The 12,165-nt window shown below is 36.1% G+C and overlaps 1 protein-coding gene across 7 annotated transcripts in view; it reads left to right on the top strand.

Annotated features, from left to right (window-relative positions):
- The window catches only part of NBEA (neurobeachin), a 490,542-nt gene that overhangs the window by 192,652 nt on the left and 285,725 nt on the right, over positions 1-12,165 (top strand). For 6 of the 7 annotated variants that reach the window (XM_065627076.1, XM_065627075.1, XM_065627072.1 and 3 more), the window contains exons 32-33: positions 6,771-6,925; positions 10,729-10,855. In XM_065627076.1, coding sequence (XP_065483148.1) covers positions 6,771-6,925; positions 10,729-10,855 — 282 coding nt within the window. The remainder of the gene's footprint in view (positions 1-6,770; positions 6,926-10,728; positions 10,856-12,165) is intronic. The other variant, XM_065627071.1, reaches the window with a different exon arrangement.

The raw sequence follows: 12,165 nt of genomic DNA, 5'->3' as shown, positions 1-12,165 counted from the left end.
ACTCACCGATAATTCCTTTTTGCCTTCTCATCTTTTGTCTGACAAAAATCAGTCTCTGTTATTGATTTTTAGGGTTTTGGGACTTCTTGTTTCTGGGTTTTTTTTGTCAATTTGCATTTGTCCCACTAGATGCAACCTGGACCATTAACGTTCATGAATTTATTTGCGATTCTACCGAGTACTGCATTCGGAAGCTTATGTTTTTTCTATTTTATTTTTTCTAGTAGAGGGTTTTTAGAGGGGTGCTATTATTGAAATTGAGAGTGCTCATGGTTTTGTGTCTCATTTATTATTTTTCCAAAGTGAGGTAATTTACGTATATTTTCTGTACTTAGCAGAGTTATTTTAATAGGAAGCATACTTGCATAAGCACAAAATCTTGAGTTCTTAGAAATGAGAAAATCAGTTGGTTTTGATGCTTTTAAATACCTTATTCCCTTTTAATCCATTATCACTTCATAAATTGGGATACTATGGGTTTGCATAGTTTACAACCTCAGTCTTTACAAGCATATTTTGAAATATTTTGAAGGGCACACTTTTGAAGTATTCTAGTCTTGATTTTTTTTTTTCTTGTTTTGTTTTGTTTTCCCCCATAGAAGGCCTTTGGGGCCAGTTTTAAAGGCATTTATGTGCTAGAAAATGGAGACGTCTTGTGAAGTCCATTCAGGGCTGATACATATCCTGCCAGTTAGTAGAGAGAAAGAAAATCTTCAAAAACTATGTTTAGCATGCTTTGTATGTGTAGGCTATTTTTAGAAGGACTACTCAGAGTATCTATGCAATTTACTAGAAAAAGCTTTTCTTTTTTTTTTATACTGACTGAAAGAATGGGAAAAAGACAAGAACTATGAGAGAAGGTTCCAATAGGGAGATCCAATACTTATCTGTTGTATATTTGCCTCACTTTGGGAGATCATTCATATGCACTGGTCTACACAGTAATTTAAATAAAATATCTAAATCAGAAGGTTATAGTCCTGTTAGAGTCATTAGATTTTCCAAAAGATGATGGCTGAAAAATAGATTTGATTTTCCTGAAAACTTAATAAAAATGAGTTATGAATAAGTATGTTTTAGTCTTCTCCCAACAGAAAAGATTTCTTAAGGTCATAATGAAAAATAATTGGAGAAAACAGGGAGAGTTATAGGTGCTGTTTGTACTTAGTCATTGCATTCCCCATTACTTTGGGTATCATAGTAGGTTGTAAACATGTGAATGAAAAAAATAATCTGTAGTGTAGGAATTAAGTGACCCATCTGGGGTTCCAGTTCACTCTCAATAATTTTCCTCATCTTTGTGCAGTGGAGATTGTGGTCCAAGGGAAAGACTTGAGAGCTCCTCTCTCTAGAATGTCTTTTCTAACGTAGCAGTTAAAATACACTCCGGAGAATGGGAGGTTTGGTTTCAGATCCTGTTAGACAGAGAAGGGAGCTGAAGTTGCATTGTCTGTATTCCTGGAGAGTGTCTTAGCCACTGGCTTACTAAATAAAATGGGGGACAATGTTCGTTTAGAACAAATTTCATCCTAAATTTATGAATAGTCTCAAGTCAACCAAAATTTGGTATATTAACCCTCAGCTTTTTTTCATCAAGCTGTAATCACGTTCTCCTTGTCCATCATTTAGCAATCTGTACACAGGTAGCTCTTTCAAAACTCTTCTTATAACCTGTGTGATGTGTGTCTTTTCATGTTCATATGCATGGAGCTGTAGGTATATCTTAATTGAAGTCTTACATATGTGCTATCAGGAGAAACTAGCATCTCTCTGAAATGATTCACTATGTATACAGATGAAAATTGTACCAGATTTTTGTCTTGCTTTGTATCCCAAGAGGCTTCTGTAAAATCACTGTTGTAGCTGTATTGACTTCTGCAGGGCTGCTGCTTTTTAACTCTCGCTTCTTCAGATTTTTTTGCAATCATGTATACAGGATTAGGTTGCTTGCCCAACCTCAGTCTGTACCTTAAACTGATGGTTTCTTTATGTTTCTTCTTTATTTGGTCATGCTTCTGACATTTGATACATGACATGTTCACTTATATTCTATTAACATTCTTCAAATTATTAAATTTCCAGTATTTCCTATGTTCAGCCGAGACCATTCATCTTTCCTGATAGTTAACGTTTTAATCTGTTACAGTTTCTCCTTGTTTCTTGTCAATATTTTAGATTATTTTAGATGCTTCGGCTAATTAATCCTGAAGGCAAAGGAGGTACTAGTGACTGGGAATTTCATTGGGAGTAAATACTCTCCTGCTTTATCTGAGAGTGAAGATCAATGATCTTCATATCCTTGCCCTATAACCACACCTGAGATCATTCACTTTCTTCTATTTAGAAACAAGCAGTTTGTGTTTAGTAGATTAGGTTCATTTTATGTGCTCTAAGATTTGGATGTTTCGATGAATGTATGGTATGAAATGATTGAAAGAATCCGTAATAACTGGACATGCAGCACTAAGGATACATTTGCATAAGTCTCAAAGACTGTATCCTTCTGTAAGTTTTCCATATCTCTTCAGTATATCTCGTTGACTCTGAGTTACATCTTTCCTTCTTTATTTCAGATGAATCTTAATGCAGTCAGCCTAATAGAAAGTTTTCTAAAGCAGGATTCAAAACGTGTTGTTTGTCCATACTAATGATCATTTGTTACAGACTCAAATCATAATCTGGAGCTGAAATCAGAAAGGGCAGTGAGTTATCAGCAATATGCATGTTTCATAAAGGACTGGACATGTACGTATGCATGAAGAATATTAATAACTTTCAAAGAGATACTAAGCTTTCTTTTCAGATAATAAATTAATCTAACTGTAGGAAGAAGGTAACATGTAATATAGCAGACAGATTGTCTCCCATTTTCTACTATATTTTCTTCTGAAATATCTGGCAGAAGTTGCTGTTTGACACAGAGTACTTCTGTGAAAAATTTCCCCAAAGTCTGTACTACTTTTTGAAGAACACTTCCTAAAAATCCTCATGCTTTCTGCTGCTGTGGGAGAGGAAAGGAGGAACAAGAATATCATTTCAGCCTTAAGAGGTTTCACATATCCCAGAAGAGCATAAAGTGATTCTAATTTAATTGCTGCTGCTCAGATAGGTAGCACAAGACACCCAGTATTGGAAGCTTATCTCTGACCTCTTGATTGACCACAATGATTACGTTGGAAGGCCTTTAAATTTTAAAATGGAGAAGAGATGCAGAGTGTGGATCACAGAGAAAAAGAAAGAAAATATAATTTTGCGTTACCTGATTTGTCTGTCACCAGCACTGAGTAGCTAAATTTTTAAGGAAAGTTCATTTGAGAAAGCATTTTTTTTTAATTTCCATTTTCTCTTTTTGCAGTTCAACACATTGATGGTATTATTAGTTATTTTATGCAAATTTCTAAAACCCAGAAGACTCCCGTACCATTTGCTGAGGTTATTTAATGAACCAGCAATGCACAAGTGGTATGCAGGTTGAACTAGCAGCATTCATCGTAAGCATGATATGAATTATGATGAATTCAGGCTTAGGTTTACAAATTGAAAGTATACTTATAGAGTAACAGAGTAGTGATCAGTAGTCACAATTGGTTTTAGAATTTTAAGGCACCCAGTGAACAGAGAAACAAAATGAATTGCTACAGCCAGTTACTACTAAGCTTTTGCTGACTAAATCATTGGGGATCATTTGAGACCACTATGACGTGATTCAGAAATGTGTGGACCAGTTTGGAACATTTAGGAGGTCTTTCTTCTAGCCTGTAGATTTCTGTTCTTCCATGAAAAAAATACCTGAAGGCCTGACAGATACATGTAAGGCATCTACCACATTAAATTCTTTCTTTCATTCATATTATGCTAAGGTAAATAGCTATACTTCTTTCATAAATCTGATTTGTTTTGATTTGCCTGTTTTCACTATGTGTGCTGTTGGAGTCATTTGTTTGGTTAAAAGGAGGGATTTTCTTATTTGAAAGCAGTCAGTCATCGTCTTTCACCTTTCTTGTTCTGCTCTTCCTCTGATTGTTTTGCACATTTTGTGTTGTTTGAATAGTTTTTCAGTCTCCTTCATCTGGATGTCATGCTGTATTCACTTGCTGTATTTTGTTTTATCAGTAGGAAAGAGACATTTTGACAAGGTCACCATGTATGACATGTCAGAAAGCTGCATTTTCTTTCAGTCTTGGATGATAATGTCTCACCGATTTTTGCCTGTTCTTATGGTAGAGAGGTTTCTCTTGATGTTTCTTGATAATTTGTAATTTAATAACACCTGACTTGTCTCAATGGCCTGATTCAGGCTCACAAAATAACGTCAACCATATGTAGAGCATTAGTATTTGTGGGATCTGGACAGGAACGTCCTTTCTTGCTATGGGAACTGATTTTCAGTGTTGAAGTACACTCTTAAGAGTCTTCGCATTTATGGGAGGCCTGTACATTTGGGGGTTGGATTAGATGACCTTTAAAGGTCCCTTCCAACTCACACTATTCTATGATTCTATTACGCCTCAGGAGTGAAGTCGACATATGTAGTCTTTGCTATGGAAAGTTAGGTGGTCTTTTGAATACTCTGAAAGACCACTGAGCTGTCAGAAGGTAAGAAAGAAGACCTTGAACTTAGCTTCATCTTCTTTGGAAAAGGAGCAGGAAAATAGGAGATACTTTTTCTCCAATTGTATCAGCAATTTGGCAGGTAACAATACCAGACCTTATAAGAGGAAAAAATTACTTTCCTTAAAATACAGCCCAGAACAAAACAGGTCTCACGCATTCACACTCTGTCTCATCTTATCAAACACTAGAATGGTGCGTGTCTAAGGAGTCTGTCCAGCACTTGGACACTCCCATGCTTGTGTCCCGATGCTAGGTCCAGGATCTGCTGCAATGACACGGAGAGCATGGGACGCCAGCTATCAGGTCTTCCTCACATTTCCTGGGCTCTTCACAAGTTGGAAACTATTTTCAGGTTTTGAAGATGCCCTTTTTTACCCTTATGGAGCTACCAACAGCCTCTCTGTCCTTCCCCACCTCTTTGAGTCATCACTGTTCACTGGTTTTGTCTCCAAGTTCTGGTTATCTTGTGAAACTATGCAAGTGCCTCTGGTCTTGACAGCCTGATAATCTATGTGCCATTAGCATAGGCCAGTCTAACATGCCTTTTCCTGCTGTGTCCTTCGTTCTTGTGCCTCAGCACCCAAATATTCCCATTCATTCTTCATTCACACCAATCTTAGCCTTTCTATTGCAGTTCTCTACAAAGATGCTGCAGGTAATCACAGTAGTTTCCTTATGAAATTAATATAATTGGGGGATGCTCCCACTTAAAATACAAGTCCTAATTTCTTGTTTTGCTTCTATGGCACCACAGGGCCTCTACTCCCGAGTACTGACTCAGTATTCCTGATCAACCAGAATGGAAGTGTTTGATTGAAGTATTAATTGAGCTAGAGATCTTTGTGTGTGGATAGGAGCTAATTTTAGGAAATTTCATGGTGTTATGGAGCAGATGAATCTAACCTGGGTAGACCCAACTTTATTCACCCTTAGCTGCTGCTATGTAAACGCTTCATATCAGCAAAGATTGAAAGAGATTATTAAATACAGACAAAAGCATTTATTTTAGGGTCACGTATCTTAATCAATAGCTATTGCATTGTGCAAACTCATCTTCCCCAATGAGAGATGGAAAACCATCAATATGCCTAGAATTACCTTTCTAATAGTACATTCACAGTAGTAGTAAAACTGTTGTTCAGAATGCAAAGACATCAACTGGCACTGTTACCCTTCTAAAAAAAGTGAGAAAAAAATTGCTTACGGATTGTCTTGTACGCTGTCATCACATAAGAGGACATCACAAAAAATAAGACTTGTATATAATTCTCACAATGGCATCATCAATACAGTTTGCGTCACCAGTCTTTTAAAATCCGGGGGAGACTGAGGATTTAGACATATATGAATAAAATGCATTACTGTGAAATATTGTTCCACACATTTTGATCCAACATGTGCCATCATATTTACGCAGAAGTGTAACAAAATAATTATCAGAAGAACTTCTAGACGAAAATGTGGCTGTAATCAGTTGCACTTTCTTGCTCTTTTATTTAATCACAGTAATTAAGGAAAAGTGTATCTGCTTAACCAGAAAACGTGTGTATGACAATGAAAATATATTTTTTAACATGTACAAATCAGGTTTGTTTTTCGCTCAAGTTTTCTACTGAAACAGTGGGTTGTGTGTGTTTTTAGGAGCAGTTTTTTATTGATAAATGGAAATAATAAATGGAAAAATGCAAATATAGTTGCATTTTGAGAGCTGTCCAGTGTTGTAAAAAATGTAATTAAATGTCTCTAGTATTTTCCTTTTTCTTCTCTTTTAACATGTACAGCTAGTCTTTTAGTTTTGAGATTCGAAAAAAAAAAAAAAGTTGCTTAAGATTGTGAGAATGTGTTTGTTTGAATGCGATGTTGTTTCTATATAACTGATTTATGTTGGAATTATTGTATGAAAGACCTGTTTTCTTCTTAAAAGCTTCAAATTCTCAAGATTGTTTTTTAAACCTTATTTTTAAATGGACATTATATCAATAATGCGAAAGCAAATATTTACTGTGTTGCATTTTAGGTGTTCAATTTACATCATGTGCTGCTGATTTAAACAAATAGGAAAGTTTGCCACAAGGAAACAAAAATTCCACAACAAACAAAAATTCTCGCTGGCTCTTTTGTGCAGTTTTGCTAATTTGCCATTTCTTTTTCCACAGGAGCGTGGTTGTACCAGTAAAGAAACCCCCTCCAGGTAGCCTGGCCGTGACCACAGTTGGAGCTGCCACAGCTGGGAGTGGACTGCCGCCGGGTAGTACACCTAATATATTTGCTGCAACAGGAGCTACACCAAAAAGTATGATTAATACAACAGGTATTGTCCCTAAATATTTTTGTGACCCTCATTTTTTCTTGTTTGTTTTTTTGTTTTGTTACTTTTAGTGGTGTTTTGTTTTTTAATCATCCTTTTTGTTACTGGTTGTGTACTTCTAAAATAAAAACCTGAAAAGACTAAATTTTGGCCTTTATTAGAGCCTGTTTTGTTTTTTTTTTTTCCTTGGAGTATGTTTATAATCTTTGATAGTGCACGTTAGACCTGCACAGCCTTAAATAAGTGAATAAATAGCCTTAATACTGTTTTAGAAACATAGTTTAGAATTGAAATGAGCTAACTTCTCCAGTGCTCTGCAGTAGAGGATGGATATGATGTATAATGATTAATCCCTCCTTATGTGTCAGAGAAAGTAAAGACAACTAGCTACTTAATAATTATATCAGAGATTGTGGAGGGTTTATATTTTGTGCAATTAGTATTTGTCAATGAAAATTGTACTATCATTTTTGGAAGGTTTTTCAGTAAGAACCTACCTAATTTAACTGTAGTCAAGTCTTAGTAGTAGTTGGTTATTGTGGCCTATAGAAGGAGAACAAGACCTTGGGGTTTTTTAATTATTTGTAACAGTGATAATGGGATTGTCTATGATGAAGGAGCCTGTTGACCATGGAGAAATGAATCCTTACTGAGAGCAACTGATGTTTACTTAAACTCCTTTGAAATGTCTGGCTCTGGTCTGTTTTCTTTCTAAACTAAGCAAAAGCACTTGAGAGAAGAGCTCTCTTCAAGGATATCACAACTTCAGTCAAGGGTTGAGAAACTGAAAATCTCCTGGGGGTTGCAGAAAATGGAGAGGGAAACTTTTGGCATCCTTCTGCTTCATGGAATAGTATGAAGACACACTCATTTTTTTTTCTTTCCTTTTGCAGATTACCTTTAATACCTGGTAATAGAACTTTGATTTTTCTAAGGATAAAAAAAAAAATCTTAAAATCTAATTATCCTGAGGCAGATAGGAGAAAGGAATGCTCTGAATAATGCTATCACTTCTATGAACAGTTCCATTTGTGTAGCCACTTCTGTTAATCTTGAACGGATTTCCTTTTAGGTACTCTTATGTCATGCAAAAAATATCCTACATTGGAAACCTTGTTTTCCAAATGGTGCTGAATAGTGTAAGCTTTTCAGTCTTCTCACTGATTAAAGATCTGAACTGTTTTTGCTGGAATGTAGTAGCTCTTCTTTGTAAGTAATTGCATTTAAAAATCAGTCATTTCCCTGATACTGTTCCTAGTAGAGGACAGTATTGCAGATACCATGGTACATTCACTGTGGCTGCTTTTTTTTGGTAGATCTTACACCTTCTTTTTCTTTTTTGTCTCTTAGCTTGGTTAAAGTATTGATTCAATGGAATTTCAGAAAGTATCAGGTTTAATTAGAACTACATGTGTACAGAACTTCTTTAATTATTGTATTTGATAAAGCCTTTTATGTCTGACTTCATCAGAATTAATGAGCTTTATTGATTAATTCTCTTAAGAAATAGTTTGGAAAGTCCTTCCCCTCCAACCTTTTTTTAAATGCGAATTTTATATGAACATTTTAGAAATGCTAAACACATTAATGACAGTAAAAAAAAATAGTAGTATCACATTGAAAACATAAATATCTATGAGATGAAAATGCTTATTTTGCCATTTTTAATTAAGCTATGCCTATGGTAGTTAAAACGGTGATGATGTATGTCAGTTTTTGAGATATATGCGGAAAGTATCCAGATACTTTCTGATTTATGTACTTGTAGTCTGTGAAATTACCTATGTTATTAATGATTTAAAAGTAGTGTACAGGATTTCATTAAACAGCACTTTTTTTTCCTATGGTAAAAAAGAAACAGTATACAATTTTTTAGAAACACTAGATGTCCCCCCAAACCTTCTATTTACAGTTGCTTTTATACTATGTCACAGTTACTCTAGAAATACAGTTATATTTTTGAGGTATATTCTGTGCTGAACTTGTGTAAAAGGTCTTTTTTTCAGTTATTCATGGATTGCAGTCACTGTTTACATTCCATCTGCCATTGCTGTTGTAGTCTATGTCACTGTCATGTAATTAGATGTATGTAACTGAAGTCTTTTTAGTGCTTTGAATGTATCTTTTGGGAGATAGATTCTCTTCCTTTGTCTCTTTATGTAAGAAACTGGTTTTCTAGCTTTTAGATTGGATTTATGTAATTCATATCCTGATTCTCACCTCTATGTTAATCCAGGAGTTCTAGCTCTGTTTGAGCTTCTTTTCTGGGAGCCTAACTGGTTAAACAAGCTAGCAACTGCATTGTTAGATAACAACCTTAATGAAGAAAATCTGACTTTGGAAGGAAAAGGGAAGAAGCAATAACAATATGTGCTACCTATGTATATATTACTATAAATATGTAGATAATATAAATCTATAAATAATGTTAAGATATATATACACATGCACACATGCTCACATACATATGAAGCCTTAATCTTTTTTAAGCTACCCTATTCCCAGCTAAACTGCCGTGATTCCTAGTTTGGGAGAGACAGCCTGCCTTGTATTTTTGTGCTTCCTTCTCAGTGCGTTTGGGTACATTTACAATTTGTATGTGGTCCAAGTCAGATCCCACAGTGTAAGCCACGGTCCACCTCCCACTCGCATTATTAAGCAGCAGACTAAATCAGTTCCTAGTCTAACTCCTGAACCTCACCAGCTACTCTACTGTCAACAAGCCCAGCAAATCCTGCTGCATTTTGATACTGGTTTGGATGTCAAAATTCTGATTTTTATCTGAATTCTTTTATCATTAAAAATCACAATGAATCTCGAAAGTGGGGTTCTCCACCCCTCGTTGGTAACTTGGATAAACCCTGTTGCCCGTGGCCCTGGTCTCCGGCAGCGTTGCAGGCCCTCAGGCTTTGCGCTCCGGCTCCAAGGCTGTTGGTCGCTCCCTCTCCTGCCCTGACGTGTTGCACGAGGTCTGTGCGGCGGAAAAGAGAGAGCATTTATCACAGTGATCTCGCTACTGTTCATGGCCACGCTGAGCCTTTGCTGGTTTGCTTCAGAGAGGCTGAACTCTCAGTGCCGTTTCAGCAAACATGATAGATTGGCATTTAGAGTCTAAGTTTAGCCCTTAGCTCTGACCCAGATCACATAAAGTATAAATGTGCGCTCTGTCTGCATCTTTTCTCTCGGCAGCTGTTCACAACCCATTGAAATGATACCCCTACTGCCCTCCCTACTTTTAAGATCTTAAAATTCTCCTTGAGTCAAGGAAGGAAAGAGAAAATATAAAATTAGTTTTAATACTCCTCAGACACTAGTTTTCTCCATTACTTCCTGAAGGAATACACATTTTCTATCTTCTCTGTCATTTTTTAGTTTTCATTTTATTTTCTGCCAGTAATTGAACTGGGCAGCCAAGAAGTGTGTGCATATATGTATTTAAAAAAAATAGTTAAACTTCTATTCTCCACTCAACCTCATCTTAAATATACCTTTGTTTTAGAAAGATCTTGCTTTACAGGATGATGTAAAAATGTTTTCATCTTTGGAATATAATTTGGGAATAATGAAAATGAGGTAAGGATTTATTTTGCCTGATTTTCAATAGCTTTTTAATCTTATTATTGTTATACTAGCAAAATAAGGAATTAATTTATATGATAATCATATTGGATGGTTTTAATTGTTTTAGAATAAATAACATTATTTCCTTATTTAAAAGTAGATGACTAAGACAAGGACTATGTTAAAAATCTCTAAAACTTATGTTTCTTCAGACTGAATTAAGATCTGTGTTTTTTGGGGGACAGGTGCGGTAGACTCAGGATCTTCTTCTTCCTCTTCGTCATCCAGCTTTGTGAATGGTGCTACCAGCAAAAATCTCCCAGCTGTCCAAACTGTTGCTCCAATGCCAGAGGATTCAGCTGAAAATATGAGGTACACAAGTTCTATCCTTTAACATGAATTATAATTTCTCCTCCCACAACAACTTCAGATATACAAAATAGTATAAAGAGAAAAATATATATAAATATATTTTAGCTCATTTAATAGGCATTATTGTAGTTATTGATGTAGTACAATATGTATTTATATACCTTTTTGGTACTAAAAATGGGTATACTAAAACAACACTTCACTGAAAAGTCTAATTTCTAAGAACTATGCCAGACACTAAAATGACATTAAAAGTAATTTTTCAGTTGTCTGGCTTTTTACATTGCTCAATAATGATAATAAGAATTAGAACACAAGCACAACTTAGCAACGGAGTACTAGCAAGTGGAGAAACACAAGCTCTTCCGAGCAAACAAAAGCCCCATTTAAATGGGAGAGTACAAAACCAGATACAAACACCAGCTCTGGGTTAGTGTTGCATGAGACATGGGCCATGGGGCAGCTAATACCCCTCTTTACACTGACTGGCAGCCAGGAAAATGCCCCCTGAAATCCCTATTAAATATCTTTGTAATATAGGTTATTGTTTTGTAAAGGTGTTCAGTTGTGCCACAGCACACTTCAAAAACAAATTTTTGACCTTTTCAAGGTGCACATCTATCTGTCCTAAAAAGCTGACACAGGGTATAGGAATTCTCAAGTGTCCCTTAGTTGGCCAGCCACTTCGAGGTATGGTTTTAAGACTGGAGTGGTGACAGCAACCAAGCTAGCCGTTCATGGGTCTACAAGCTCATGAAAAAGAGAATTTAATTCCCTAGTGAACTAGAGAGGAAATAAACTTAAATCAAGGGCCCTGGGTAATCTGCAAAAGAAGTATTTGTGCTTCAGTGATTTAACGTACAGAGCAAAAAACGCCTTTTTTTGCTGGTCCTATCTGAAGTGTCAGGGGAGTGGTGCAGGTAGAGTCATAGCAATGGGTGCAGGCCCAGGCTGAAAGCGTGAGGACTGTTGGCTCCACTCCAAAAAGGTGCAAATGATCAAGGAGAGAATGACTAGCTACATCAGTCTCCGCAGAGAGTTCCCCAATGGTTGCAGGATGTGTTAGAAGGTATAATAGATGTTAGAAACAGCTGTAGAATCAGATTGGTCTCTTCCCTCCTTTGCTTCTCTGTGCATGTGTGTGTGTACAGGAAAGGCAATAGATGAGCCACCTGCTTCCCTAAAACATTTTTAGTGCCTCTGCATATGTATTTTTCTTAATTTTGCTTGTTCTTTTTGAAATTGAAGAACCAGAACTCCAGTCAGTTTTCAACATGTAAATGCAGCGGAGATTTATATGAAGGAAAAAG

This window comes from Caloenas nicobarica, chromosome 1, assembly GCF_036013445.1.
Source record: "Caloenas nicobarica isolate bCalNic1 chromosome 1, bCalNic1.hap1, whole genome shotgun sequence".
In the NCBI taxonomy this organism is placed as follows: domain Eukaryota; kingdom Metazoa; phylum Chordata; class Aves; order Columbiformes; family Columbidae; genus Caloenas; species Caloenas nicobarica.
This window is presented reverse-complemented; position numbering and strand designations above follow the sequence as displayed.